At 33.6% G+C, this 15,976-nt stretch overlaps 1 protein-coding gene across 3 annotated transcripts in view; it reads left to right on the top strand.

Moving 5' to 3' along the window:
* LOC126772304 (protein TANC2) overlaps positions 1 to 15,976 on the top strand; it is a 133,919-nt gene that overhangs the window by 117,195 nt on the left and 748 nt on the right. For all 3 annotated transcript variants that reach the window (XM_050492598.1, XM_050492596.1, XM_050492597.1), the window contains 12 exons: positions 10,258 to 10,433; positions 10,764 to 10,908; positions 11,142 to 11,270; positions 11,430 to 11,561; positions 11,645 to 11,850; positions 11,938 to 13,384; positions 13,472 to 13,719; positions 13,911 to 14,196; positions 14,326 to 14,436; positions 14,553 to 14,710; positions 14,840 to 14,919; positions 15,122 to 15,356. In XM_050492598.1, the coding sequence (XP_050348555.1) occupies positions 10,258 to 10,433; positions 10,764 to 10,908; positions 11,142 to 11,270; positions 11,430 to 11,561; positions 11,645 to 11,850; positions 11,938 to 13,384; positions 13,472 to 13,719; positions 13,911 to 14,196; positions 14,326 to 14,436; positions 14,553 to 14,710; positions 14,840 to 14,919; positions 15,122 to 15,356 (3,353 nt within the window). The remainder of the gene's footprint in view (positions 1 to 10,257; positions 10,434 to 10,763; positions 10,909 to 11,141; positions 11,271 to 11,429; positions 11,562 to 11,644; positions 11,851 to 11,937; positions 13,385 to 13,471; positions 13,720 to 13,910; positions 14,197 to 14,325; positions 14,437 to 14,552; positions 14,711 to 14,839; positions 14,920 to 15,121; positions 15,357 to 15,976) is intronic.

The raw sequence follows: 15,976 nt of genomic DNA on the forward strand, positions 1-15,976 counted from the left end.
AAAGTTGTTTGACTCAGTGCAAAATATATTTTTGGTATTCGTATTTTAGATAAATTATGGTAAAGCTTTGATATAATTAAATAACTATTTCATTTACACGTAGTAGTGTTTAGTTGAATCGAGTATAGATTGGTTTTACAGGTCTTCCTAGGTTTTGTTAAAAATTTAGCTACATTATTCTTAAGCCTTCTTATATATTCTACGACTACTATTCAGCCTTTGATGACAACATTAGATACAGTCGAATTTTCTAGATGTTCTAGTAAAATTTAAAATGTAACTTTTTAAGACTTTTTCGATCTAGAGTAATGTGACACAATGAAGACACTGAAAAACAAAAGAAATTTTATTAGTATCAAAAATGTTTTATTTTACCTTTGCAAAAACAGAAACTTATTTGATAAATTTACAACATCACTATAAAAATAATAATAACAAAATAGTTTGTAATTATTCAAATATTAGATATTAAAAATGATATAAAAATTGTCTCTTTTTTAGTGTTTTATAAAACGTATGTTGAATAAGCTAGACATTATTACACTGACATTTATTACGCAATTAAAAAATAACCGACGTCGCAAGTGTTAATACATATGTCTTGATACAACGGTACACGTGTCAATGGGAAGAAAAGTCAAAAGGTCAGAAAGCAGCCATTAAAACGAGATGTAGAACTTGCATCATTTAAAACGGACTATAAAAATGTGTGCATAGTACACAAGTTAGCGGATTGTTGTGCCAAAGAAACCGTGTTCAAATTGTTTTTGTACTTTACTAAGTAAGGCTTTGTGCAAGCCCGTCTAGGTAGGTACCACACACTCATCAGATATTCTACCGCTAAATAGCAATATTTAGTTCTAATGCGTTCCGGTTTGTAGGGTGAGTGAGGCAGTGTAATTACAGACGCGAGGGACATAACATCTTAGTTCCCAATGGTTAGCATTTCTTACAATGCCAATGTCTATGGGCGCTGGTGACCACTTACCATCAGATGGCCCATATGCCTGCCTGCCTACCTATTACATAAACATTTTTTTAAGTATACTCTTTCTAAAATTATACAAATGAGAGGTGACATTATTTTATCTTTATATACATCATGCTACGCGCTCGCCTCATCCGCTTGTGCGTTATATAATATAACTCCGCTCGCTTATGACGTATTGTGTAACGTCGGTTTTAACCAAACTTAAAGTGTCACGTCAAACTGCAGACAAGACCTCGTAACCCGTAAAATTTAAGTGGGCAGGTATTGTTCGGACTGTCGATCTTTATTGAGGACTGAGCTATAACGATACCCAATGCAGAACGAACGATTGTTTGAACGAATAATGGGATTAAAACATTTTGAACGACAATTTAGGTTTGTATTTTTTATTTTAAATCAGATTGAACTAGTTTGCATTATTCTTTTTAAATCTGGAATTAATATTATTGTAGTGTACTACCTAAACAACTTTTAACGATATTAAAAGTAGCCATATGAGAACTATAACTTTAAACACGATACCATTTTTAAGCCAATACAAATGATTATTAATAGTTAAATAGAGGTTTCAAAACTTCATACAAATAAACCTTGTTAAATGTTCTTCTTTATTTTAGTATAGATAATAGGTAATACTTTCTGTGACCTTTGAAAACAATAACAGACCCGTCAAGCGTATCAAATAACTGTAGGCACTAACATCGTGTGAGGCCTTGACAGAGCCCGTCCGTCACTCCATCAAACTCGAAACAGTGAGTTTGACCGAAATAGCATCGCTATTGAATGCAGAGAGGCGTTCTAATTTACACATGACCTTTAGTTCTGAATTTTGGTCAGCTTTAGAAAAAGTCGTTAACATAATGACAGACAGTAACAGTAACAGTCTGTGAATGTCCCACTGCTGGGCTAATGCCTCCTCTCCTTTTTTGAGGAGAAGGTTTGGAGCTAATTCCACCACGCTGCTCCAATGCGGGTTGGTGGAATACACATGTGGCAGAATTTCAGTGAAATTAGAGACATGCAGGTTTCCTCACGATGTTTTCCTTTACCGTATAGCACGAGATGGATTATAATCACAAATTAAGCACATGAAAATTCAGTGGTGCTTGCCCGGGCTTGAACCCACGATCATCGGTTAAGATTCACGCGTTCTTACCACTGCTCATCTCATCTCGGCTCATCGGTTCGGCTCGGTTCGTCTCAGCTGGGCAATGTAGACGCCATTGTTCAATTATTGTTTAAATTCTATTGTAATTTAATAAACCTAAACCACAAGTTTGTCTCTAAATAGTCATTAGATTAACCTGCGTCGCATATAGTTACTGATTGAATAAGATAAATATGAAAAACCAAAAACAAGAAGACCTATTTTTATCATATACAATGAAATACCAGAGTAAGAGCCAGCATACTACATAGTATGATTGTATCCCTGATAATATACCTATTAAACTCTATTTTAATAACTCGTGAATACAATTTCACTCATGCCATTTATTCTACATTCTTTGTTCTTTGCTCCAAAATATTGTATAACAGCTGTATCTGACAATTGAATTATACAATGTGATGTGAGCGGCTATTCTCATGGGCATCGTACTCTTGACCGAACTTTGCACCTATTTTTTTTACAAAAATACAAAAGATCATCTATCTATCTTTTCAGAGTCATATACTGATTCATGGATCTTTTACTAGTCTAAGTCCATATTTTCGAATATGGAATACCATCGATCTGTTTTTCTATGAGTACTTTAAGGTTAACAATTTATTACGGCCTCTACGGTAACGAATCTAATGAACTAATCATAAACTCCCAATGAAGCGCCATTATTGATAAAACTCTCTGCAAATATAATCTTATTAATAGGGGAAGTAGCAAAACAATGGTAGGCCCTTACTTTAATTTGTTATAATATCTAGGATAATATCCGATTTAATTTCATACGTGTAATGACGATACATTAAAGTTTTGTAGTATAAAATGATTCTATCGTACTAAAATTAAATAAATAATAATTTTAAAAAAAAGTTTATTTTTAATAAAACGAATATATTGATTTATTTAAGTTGTAGTTGTAATTTAAATTAAAAAGATAACGTTTTGATTACAATTTTGTTTAATAATAATCTTTTATGTTTTTTAGCAAAACAAAACTTTTTATACTTGCATTCTAAAAGTAAATTTAGTATAAAATATGTTATATGCTAAATTAATAACGAAATCAATATTAAAAAAATAAATTATATGAATATGAGACTTTTTCACCTTAACGTTTCATTTATTTAATGCAAAAGTTGCGTAAATTTTTTAATATATTATTCTCATATTTTAAATAAATGGTTTTAATGCAAATACAACATTTTCAAGGTTGTACATATTAAAGATTAATGTAAATGCAAAATGAACAGTTACCTTTAATTACCTTAATCTCAGCCTAATTATAATTCGTTAAGAACCACAAAATTCAATGTTCCGCTCAATGACTTCGGTTACAATGGTTAGTTCATCTTTATAATTATAGTATTATATATCATCGGCATTACACGGCCCGTGATTTAAGAAAGAAACTATAATATATCTAGCTCATTTTTAATGTTATATACACGGTAAATTAAACATAATTTTTTTTTAATAAACTTTGTTACAAATATAAACACTTTATAGATATATAAATATAATAATAGATGTATTAATTTAGTTAACTTAATAAATAAGTAAATACATTATAAAATATATTAGTTACTAAAAAAAAAAAAAACTAAAATCATATCATTTTTTAAATTTAAACGTTATTCTATATTTGAGTTTATTTAATATATTTAATACTATAATATATTTAACTATTTATTACACTGGTAAGTATACTTTCGTCAACAAAGTTATAGTAAATTGCTTTTCAGAGGAATTTATTGATTATTTTATTGAAACAGTACAAAGATTTTGACAGTTAATATGAAAATGTGATGTTTTCGCCTAAAGATCGTCTATTTACAATATATACAGTACATTGGTCCTCAAATTAGTTGAATTAAAATAGTTGTAAATTGTAAACTTATGATATTAACGTATAAATTAAAGGCAATATTCAGTAGTAAACTAATCTAAAAGCCAATCCTCTTAATAATCTTAGAATGCTACTGTAATACAAACTAGTATATAAATGCGGATTTAACCGGCGGCTGCGTTTTCACGACTAAGCCGTTATACCAATTTTGATGAACTTTCTGATTAATTTAGCTTAAATCCAAACGGGTTATGTGTAAATAATAAATTCAGTTTATTGCTTATAATGAAAGGTTTCAAGTTAGGTCCCAAAAAATGTTCTACCGACTCGAAAAGAAAACACACAATCCTAAATATAAAAACGGCTTTAGAAACGCAACTTATTTTTAAGTAGCTTAGACATCGATTAATTCCCAAGGTATGTTGTCGTCTATAAATAACCTTTAGAACTCATGTCGAATGAAATTCTGCCAGATTTATAATATCCACCCAAAGTTCAGTAGAATGGCGCAATAAGCCTTAAAATCCTAGCCAGGAGAGAAGGCTTTTATCGAACAGTACAATTTCAAAACGAGCAAATAAGCACATAGAAGTGTATTCAAGTGTAAATACTCTCATTTGAAACAGTATTATATCTAATAATAACAATAATAATAATATCCTGGGACATTATTCACACACGGCCATCTGATCCTTAATTAAGCAGAGCTTGTGCTATGGAAACCAGACAACTGATATACATACACTACATGACATACACTACTTTTCCTTTGTAAATACATACTTATGTATATTATTTAATATTTTAATGTTTGTCTTTGTTACAAATACTATCGCAATCTTTATACAGTTGACTTCCAGTTTACACCTGACGTGGTCACGAACAAACTGACCCACATACAACAAGACATTTATTTGAATAATATCATTAGCCTTATGAGACGTTAAAATGTTGTTTGTTATTCATAAGATTAATTAAAAATATTATGACAGTTTTATTAACATAATTCGAAATAGTCTTGTAAAATAACCATTTTAAATAACTTTATCTATTTTATAATCCATTTATGCTTTTCATTTACAAAGTTATTTTAAGAAATTGATATATATTTGCCGTTATTTTTTTCTTATTTTATTTAACGATAAAAATAGAAAGCTTACCTATTCAGGCCATAACTGCTGTTCTAAACGGAGACTACGTAAGACCTTCAAAACTGATAGCAGCTTCTAAGAATTTCTGGACAGTTTTCATATTTTTTATAAACCCGACCTAACACTTCAATTCAGGACCTTAGAACATTTTGCAGCCTATTAATTATATCAAAGATATCACGTGACGAAGACGTAGGCACATTTATCGAACTGTAATTGCTGGGTCTGAAGACATGGTGGGTTGAATTCCGAGAACCTACCGTTTGTACGAGAGCGGGAGTTTAAATAGTAGTTCCAGTAGACACTTTAGGATCATAGTTATAAATTAAAAAAAAAGTTAATTTATTGAACATTTAAAATGCTAATAGCTTTTAACAAAAATAGGTCTTTATACAGAAAAAAAAACAATAAACGCGGATCATTCGGTGCTGTACCATATTATATTATTTTAATTAAGTACAATTAATAACATAATTTAACTAAAGAGCGTTTTAATGTCTTGAGATAACTTTCTACAGCGAATTATTCGAATGTCGCCGTACAATTGTTATTCTAATTATACGTTTAATTTGAATCATGACTACGAAATGTTTCGTTGATTCACGAAAACCATAAATTATGCGAGCAATTTCTCAAGTCTCACGACCTGTGCTCTCTCTTACTAATATATATAATTTAAATATATAGAAAAGGATAGATAGCTAAGTCTTTAACAGGAAATAGTTAAATTCCCGTAACGTACTATGGTCTCCACTTAGATTATTATTAACTGAATAACAAAATATCTCTTTCTAGTTTATATTTTGTAAATAAGCAACATTTAAAAACTATAACTGGTTTTCATAAAAGGTAATCTTTTTAGCGCTCGCTCCATTAGATTTTGGTGACATAAATATTGACTATTTTTTAAGCACTCATGCCTCATAACAAAATGTTTTTTTTCTGTACATCTACTTTTGTATAAAATAAATGAAACTAAAATATATGTATCAAAATCGGTTAATGTACTTAAATACCATTTTTTTTTCATTACAAACTTTTCACCATATGTTTCAGTTAAAAAAAATACTTAGGACGGCCTTTCTTTCGCTCGTCATTGATTTGACATTTGAAAGAGGAAGACAAAGCATTATTTAACTAATTACCCTCTAAACATCATTTATAATAAAATCCGTTTATTTGATATTTTGATAATAATTCGAACTCTTTCCCATGAACAATCGCTCAAAGGAAATCGTTTAACAATGGACGCACAGTCCGTTCTTCTTCGATTGAAGCCATGAAAATCATCCATCTTTTAAATTTTATTTTATGTTGCACGTAGATTTTCAATATTATTGTTTATTCATTTATTGCTTTGTTATCGCGTAATAATAATATAAAAAAACTATCACCTCAGTACTTTGTAAGGTGATGGAACGGAATCTAAACAACCAACTGATCCATTACCTAGTAGATCACTGTCTAATTAATGATCGTCAGTACGGGTTTCGACCAAAACGGTCCACAGGTGATCTTCTAGCGTACATAACACACCTCTGGGGTGAAGCTATCGACAAGCATGGAGATTCGTTGGCTGTCAGCCTCGATATCTCCAAGGCTTTCGACGGGGTCTGGCACAGAAGTCTTCTCTCCAAGCTACCGGCATATGGTCTGCCAGCTCAGCTATGCACCTGGATTGCCAGCTTCCTACACAAGCGTAGCCTTCGTGTTTTAGTAGATGGTTGCGCTTCACAATTCTATGTAGTGAATGCTGGGGTCCCCCAGGGATCTGTGCTATCTCCCACACTTTTTCTTTTGCATATCAATGATATGCTCTCTCTTGGGAACATACATTGCTATGCAGATGATAGTACAGTGCATGGTGGATACCACGGACGCGCAGTGGCTGGGCGGGCGGAAACTGAGGAGAGGCGGGAGAATCTTGTCATTGAACTCGATAGGACGTTAGAGCTCATCGCCAAGTGGGGTTCTGATAATCTTGTTGAGTTTAATGCCAAGAAAACACAGGTATGCGCTCTCACAGCGAAAAAGTCACCATTTTACCCTCATCCCTCCCTCTGTGGCACACCGCTGATGATACAAAGCAAAATCGCCATGCTGGGGATGGACGTTCGCTGCGACCTTAGTCCAAGAGATTACATCGAGGCTATTATAAAAACAGCTTCACGGAAACTCGGAGTTCTGAACAAGGTGCGGCGTTTTTTCACGCCACAACAACTGTGCCTGTTATACAAAACACAGGTACGGTCTTGCGTTGAATATTGCTCGCACCTTTGGGATGGCTCCGCTAAGTACCTACTGGAGGCCTTGGACCGGTTGCAGCGACGTGCAGTACGCATTATTGGCGACGTAAAGGTCACAAACACCCTTGAACCTTTACAATTGCGTCGCGAGATAGCAGCACTGAGCGCTTTCTATCGACTGTACCACGGCGAGTGCTCTGAGGAATTATTCTCTCTAATAACTGCTTCCCCCTTCCTTCTTAAGTCCACGCGAGCTGGTTCTCGATGTCACCGCCTAGCTGTGACATCAATTCCATCGCGCACAAAGAAATTTGGCAACTCCTTTCTTTGTCGCACTACCAAAAAATGGAATTCCTTACCAGCTCACGTGTTCCCTCCTCTTACAACCCGGGTTCCTTCAAACGAGGCGTGAAGAGGCATCTTGCGGGCCGGCAAGGCGGTGACGGCTAGTACAGAACATTCTTCCCGACTGTACTGGCCGTCGTCGCGTTTGGACTCTACTACCACTTACCATCAGGTGGAGTAGAGTCATTTGCCATCCCGGCGAATATAAGACAAAACAAAAATTTTTGGTTAATATCAAACATACACATAAAAATAAAAGTTAAACCTAAAAACAAATGAAATACTTGAAATATATGAAAAAACATTTTCATTATCTTGCATACTAAAGATTTAGGTCCAAAGAAGTATATTATTATGTATGGGTATTTCATTTAAAATATTTTTAAATATTAGATCTACCTAATTAATAATACTTGTAACTAGAAAAAATGTCTGTTTGTTTAACTTGCTCGCTATATCCGTTTCAATGTCGTCCTTTCCGTAGCCATCCATGGTATCGTATTAAAATGGCAGAACCACGTTTAGTTCCCACATAAACAGGTGCACTTCTCGTCTTACACCGCAGACTCCGACAAAATCATCCCAAACTTTTATGGACGATTGCTTTTTTTTAATTTAACGGTCTACAGGTTTCATCAGAATATTGAAAAGGGATATGATAAAACAGGTTTTCACAAAATTTATATATAAAAAAAATTGTGTAGCTGATCCTCTTTATTCTATAATTTATTTTTAACTGATAAAGTTATTAGAGGTAAGTTATATCCACAGTTAATAATGATTCTATTTAGACTTACTTAATTACGTATAATAATATCAAAATTTAATTGACTTGTTTCATTAAGCTGATATATTGTGAAATATAGATAAAGTTAGTGAGTTTTCATAAAACATGAACTCGACAGTAACCAAACCAATTTAAGATAATCGTGACGCAGAAAAACTACACATTTATGCTTTTATTAAGCAACGGCGGAAATTCGTTTACAAATGTGTCAAGTGCAAATATCTGAGTCAAAATTTAATAACTGGGGCCCAAGTAACACATCATTACCCGGTGGTATTTAAACAAGCCCGCCTAGATCCTACCCCCTCATTAATTACTTCACCGCCAAGATCAGTACTCTATATACTGTTCCGGTTTGAATGGTAATTGAGACAATGTAATTACAGGCAATCGAAACGGTATAAGGAGGGATTATACTTCTTGCAGTGCACTTACTAATTGAAAAACGTTAAAAGTAAATTTCTTCGAGTATTATACGTTCCTGTAAATATAAAAAACAACGCATATATTATTATACTCGTATTTGTTTTCATCATAACAACAAAGAAAAGAATTCTATAAAGCACTTTTAATCTATTATTATAGTTTTGTTCTTGCAATCGTGACTTTAGCACACAATAGACATAATCTCATGCTCTCATATTGTTGATAAGAAAGCATATTTTAATAAATACTGTGGGAATCGTTGGCTACAATTTCTCATAATCCATGTGAATATATGTCTATTTCCGTTGCATTTTTTAATAAATGTTTTAATTGTATTCTTAGTCAGAAGTTAAATTATTTAAAGTTCTTAAGGAAGTCGCAGGTTATTGAACTTCATTAGCGTAAAAGCAGCAATTGCAAATGTGGATTTAATCCAATGGGAAGACATCTACAATTTACCTGCTTATAACACATACCTACGATAATATGACCGAACCAACCCATCACTTCACTTGCGTAATAAATTATAGCGAAGTTTAATTGGGTTATGATTTTTCTTACTTCAATCAAGCAACACCCATGATTTATACGAAATTTATAATTATATATATTTATGATACAGCTGTGTATTGCTACCTTTACCAATAGAGTCTTAATTTAGCGGTAGTGACTTCCTATGCTTATGTTTATTAATCATAGTTCTAGTACACTTAGTTTATAGAATATAACATATAAATCTATTTACGTAAATAAATAATAACTATTATTATTATCAATACTTAAATATCACTCTCAGTTGCGAGTTAAATAGCTTTGCAGACGCTCTTCCATCGCTCTCGGACCACAAAATATTTCCTTTAAATTGTTCAAATTTATATTTATTTCTATTATATGTCTCACTATTGAAAATGTCAATAAATGCTAATATTGATACAACTGTTTTTTTATTATAAAGGTATTGATATCAATTACTATATTTTGATATATTGCAATTCGATAGTTGCATGATTTTATTTGCAAATCTGGTTAATTTTTGTGCTGGACTCGTTTTAATATATTTTGAGCATGGGGTGTTTATTTGTAAAATACACGCCAAATCAAATTTTGTATTTTTTAATTTTATGTATGTATATCGTAGTTTATAGGTTAATAAAATATATAAATATGTTATATAAAAACGCATTAAATGTTTTATTTTATTATATATTACACATTATAAATAAGTACAGCACAAGCATGGAATGTGAGTGATGCATGTCATCGACAGCAAATATCGTAAAGTAACGTTTAAAATATATTTCAGATGATGAAGGCGGTCATATCAAGCAAGGATACGAATCGAGGCGACAGAATGATCTCTACATGCGTTTGGGATTGTTGCTGGGGGAGCGACGCGGTTCCCGGCACAAATCCCGCGATAGTTGCACGTCACTTGCCTCCTTAGACGCTCACACTTTGGCATCCCATAACACCAGTCCTGTGAGTTCATTTTGTTAATATACACACATTCACATACATAGATCTACTAACAGATAAATGTGGTGATTAGGTCGTATTCAATTTTATTTATCTTATTACATATTTTCAAGTGATGATCTCCAGACACCAGCTAATGTTTTTTTATATTCAACAGCAGTTTATATTGATGATAAAAATATTCTTATAAATGTAATTCTGGTTTGTCCATAATGGTTATTGGCCAATATAATACTACACATTGAATGTAGCTCTTTTAATACCTTAAGGAACATCTATACATATACCATACACCTTATACCGATAACAATCTTATCAAAAATTTGCTTTAAGGTATCAACGCTAACTGGTTCGTCAGAAGTAGATGCAGCAACTCCTATTGGCAGGGACTCTCTCGGATCCCTCGCTTCCATGTCCTTGTCGGCCGCTAGCAACTGTTCGTCTTCTAGTCCTGGCAGCAGAAGGCACTCTGTTAATGGTATATAAATATTAGACATTTTTGATGGTTATCAAACAAATATTGCTTGATGGTAAGCGAAGAACAAATCTCAATATTCATAGTTGGCCGTAATCTATCTCCCGCATAGACTTTCATTGTCAGGAATTAATTGTGATGATACAGATTATAATATTATTTCAATATTTATTTCATCATTTGACCTAACCATTTTTGTAAAGTAATAAATAATTTCATAATATATTTACTTTCAGCGTTGCAAAATGGTCGGGAAGAATTGACACGGATGTCAAGCGGCTTCTTCAAGAACAGGAAGACAGCGGCGAGACGTTCAGCTCGGCTCAGCAACAAGCAATCTACTACATCATCAGAATTAAAGAAAGGTAGTTACTAAAAATATTAGTGATTTATATCATATAGAAAGTAAAGTTTTATTCAATATAAATATATAACTAAATCAATCAGAATTTAAGAAATATGATAAACCTAATTGGTAATTTAAGCTCTGTTATTTTAATGTATTGTTTTTTTATCTATTATAGTTCACCCCACACCTCAACTCACTCTGCGACCATTATTCTTCGAAGTGCCTTCGAGTGAAAGCGAAAATATCTTTTCCGGGAGACATTGGTTAATTAGAGATATGGAGAAGGCATTAGCGTCAACTTCTTCTGGTGAGATATTTTCTGTTAATTTAATGTTTTAAATATAATGAATACATTAATTTCATATTTTTATATCAAAATCTTCATTACAGGTATACTAATCTCAGGCTGTCCAGGCACAGGTAAGACAGCATTAATTCTTCAACTCGTGGAATATTCGTGCTTTGGTCGTAAAAGAAACTTCGAATATGAGGAGCTAAGAGAGCAGTCAGATATAAGAGAAGTCTTGCCTGAAGAAGTTGCTGCAGGAATGGTCACTCATCTAGCATCACAAGTCGTCGCGTATCATTTCTGTCAGGTATATCTACTTTATGTGTAATTAAAATTATTTTAGATGATAAATAATAAAAAACATGTAATATTAACAAAAAATATATATTTACAGGCCGATAACAACAGCACATGCCTTGTTGGCGAGTTCGTTCACTCTCTTGCAGCACAGCTTTGCCAAGCACCCAGGCTGCAAGCATATAGAGAATACCTATTGAGCGAACCGCATCTGTTAGCTTGCCTCTCTTTAAAAGAATGCATCGCTGACCCGGATTTAGCTTTCCTGAGAGGCATCATAGAACCACTTATAATTTTGCGAAAGAATGGAAGTATAGATTCAACAAACAGCATCATTCTTGTTGATGGTCTCTGTGAAGCTGAATATCATAGACCAGATCACGGATATACAATCGCTTCTTTTCTAACAAGACACGTGCCCGAAATGCCGTCTTGGCTAAAAATTGTAGCAACTATTAGAACACAATTTCTTGAATTGACTAAACAACTACCATACACAAGACTGGGATTGGACGAATCAGACAATGTGCATAAAGATTTGCTAGAATACTTCAACGCGAGAGTTCAAGCTGCACCCATAATAGAAACAAATATCAAAAGTTCTACGGGCAAAACCGAAGGCGTACATAATTCGGTTATGAAGTTTGCACAATACGTTCTTCATTTGAGCCAAGGATCGTTCTTGTTCTTAAAATTAATTTTGGATCTTCTTGAAAGAAGCCATATAGTTGTGAAATCAACAAATTACAAAGTTGTACCCATATCACTAGCACAAATATTTCTACTACAATTCAATTTGAGATTCCCCACCGTACAGTCGTTTGAAAAGGTGACACACATTTTAAGTGTTTGCTTAGCTGCCTTGTATCCACTTACTTTGGTAGAAATTTATTATTCGGTCAACTCTTTACTCGTCGACACATTCTTACCATGGGAAGAATTTTGTCACAGATTTGAAAGTCTTAGTGACTTTCTCGTAAAACGAATTGATAACACTTATATGTTTTTCCATCCATCGTTCAGGGAGTGGTTAATACGTCGTGATGATAATGAAAGCTCTAAATTTTTGTGTGACTTAAGAGCTGGGCATTGTGGTATTGCCTTTAGACTATCGAGAGTACAAGCGCCTTTAGACCCAGAGAAATCTATGGAATTAGGACATCACATCCTTAAAGCTCATATGTACAGAAACATGGGACCAGCACAATTAGGGTTATGTCCTCGAGATTTGCAAGCTATGATGGTTGCTTCAAGTTCTGCAAACGTCGGTGAAGCTGTTGCTAACTTAAGAAATATATACACTCCAAATGTGAAAGTTTCACGTTTAATGCTATTAGCAGGAGGGTCGCCAAATCAGATAACTGATTGTCTTGGAAATGCGCCATTATTGTGCATGTATGCTTATCAAGGAATTATATCAATGGTTGGATTGCTAATCGAATTTGGAGCTGATCTGGAAATGACAAACTCTCAAGGGTGTTCAGCCTTATCATTGGCATGTCAAAGAGGTCATACTGATGTCGCTAGAATGTTGATAGCATCAGGTAAGAAGATGAAACTATTTTATCGTATATACAAAAAATTGTTGAATTAGATATGAATAAAGTTAAATATTGAAATTTACATTACAGGGGCATCACTAAGTCACACTGATACAGCAGAGCAGACTCCGCTTGTACATGCAGCTAAAAATGGTCATCGAGATACCGTAATTTACCTCTTGGGATGCCAGACAGGAAAAGAGGACAGAAATTCGATAGAAATAGACGAAGACAATATTGAACAATTAGTTCCCGGTTCTAGACATGCTCTAATAGCCGCTGCTCAAAATGGACATTTAGATATTGTAGAATATCTTTTGGATACAGCAGAGTTAATAGTAAGTTTTCTAATTATTTTGTTGACATTTTCTATTAGTAGTGCTACTAACATCATAATTATTATAACATGCATCGCAATAATAATATTAAATAATATGTCATTAACATCACGAGTTAAATTTAACAATTTTCAAGTGAGTGCACTAATTTCATTATGTTCGAAGATATTAATAGTAATAAAATTTCACAGCCTGACGGTATCTGCCCTGTAACTGGTGAGACCGCTCTAACAGCAGCTTGCTCTACTGGAAACGCGGCCATCGCTGATGCTCTTCTCATCCGTGGAGCAACGCCGTACTCTTTGAACGCAAGACAAATGTCTCCCCTAGCTTTAGCTTCGAAGAACGGCAGAACAGCTTTAGTACTGAGATTATTAGATTCTGGGGCAGACGTTATGGGATCTGGAGGAAAGAACCCTCTAATATTGGCAGCGGCTGAAGGTCATGCTGATGTTGTTGAGATGCTTTTAGAACATTGTAAGTTTAAAAATATTATTTAAATTTCATATCATATTAAATGAACATAGATTTTTCTCAATGTTAAATTTCACATTCAACGCATATTAACATGACGTGAGATGAGAAACTTATGTTATTTTTCCTTAGGTGCTGATCCAGATGCAGTAGATGCTGATGGTATATCACCACTAGGATGGGCAAGCCTACGTTCCAGAATACCGACAATACAAGTATTATTAGACAAAGGAGCTACAATCGGTGAGTAAATATAATTATCATATATGATCAATATCATGGATATAATTATTTAGTTGTAATCATGAAAAATACATTATAAAGTTAACAATACTTTACTTTTTCCAATCGTATTTTAGATCAACCAGACGGTAGCGGTAGAACACCATTAGGCCTCGCTTGCGGAGGTCCAGCAGAACTAGTAGAACTCTTGTTAGAACGTGGAGCGTCTCTGGAGAGAGTCGATCACAGCGGACTGAGGCCTTTAGACAGAGCTATTGGACAACGGAATGTTCCCGTGAGTAATATTCAATAATTTTCATTTATTCCAACGATTTTATAAATCACTTAACTAGCAGTATTAGCACGGTTAAACGTTTTATGATATTGTTGTACTAGATTTATTTCAAATTTGTTTCTTTTTTAGGTGGTCAATTGCTTTTTGAGAAAAGGGGCTAAACTCGGTCCCACGACATGGGTAATGGCATCAGGCAAACCAGAATTTATGTAAGTTATTAATTTGATTGTCATTTCATATTAAATCAATTGGTGATCAAATGGTATTTTTTTTTCATTTTTTATTTTACTTAAGTTCCAAATGTTAACTAAATATGCTTTTGTATCCTAAATATTTGTTACAGACATTTTTTTTTAACAATAGTTTTTGTTTAGAAAATTTGAAATATATTAAAAACCGAAACAATTTCAGGCTAATACTCCTAAACAAGTTGCTTGAAGACGGGAACATGTTGTACCGTAAGAACCGTCCGTCCGAAGCCGCGCACCGTTACCACTACGCGCTCAAGAAGATAAATCCGCTCATCAGCGATGAAGGGCTAACGACACCCTCCACTCAACCTGTTCCACACGAACACGTGTCTGCCTTTGTGCAATTAAAAACAAACCTTTTACTGAACATGTCCAGGTGCAAAAGGAAACTTAATGTGAGTATCTTTTAGACAAAAAATATACTTGAGATTATTAAAAGATCAAATATTACTTTATCGATTAATATAAATAATTAGTAATAAACTTAAATCTGCAAGTTAAAACTGACAAGTGAAATCTATTATATATGTATGTACATCTAGGATAGCCGAGATGGCCTAGTGGTTAGAACGCGTGAATCTTAACCGATGATCGTGGGTTCAAACCCGGGCAAGCACCACTGAATATTCATGTGCTTAATTTGTGTTTATAATTTATCTCGTGCTGACGGTGAAGGAAAATATCGTGAGGAAACCTGCAATGGTCTAATTTCATTGAAATTCTGCTACGTGTATTCTACCAACCTGCATTAGAGCAGCGTGGTGGAATACCACCACGCTGCTCCAACTTAATTCATGCACTAACTTAAACTTATTGTTGGTAAAATAGGTAGCTTATTAGCTCCAAACTCTTCAAAATGGAGAGGAGGCCTTAGCCCAGCAGTGGGACATTAACAGGCTGTTACTGTACTGTCTAGGATGTAACAACAATTTTTAATCGATTGAGAAATTTATGCAATTAAAATTCTTCTATCAACATATAGTAAAATAATCATATAAATATTTATTTAGAGTAA

This window comes from Nymphalis io, chromosome 12 (assembly GCF_905147045.1).
Source record: "Nymphalis io chromosome 12, ilAglIoxx1.1, whole genome shotgun sequence".
In the NCBI taxonomy this organism is placed as follows: Eukaryota; Metazoa; Arthropoda; class Insecta; order Lepidoptera; family Nymphalidae; genus Nymphalis; species Nymphalis io.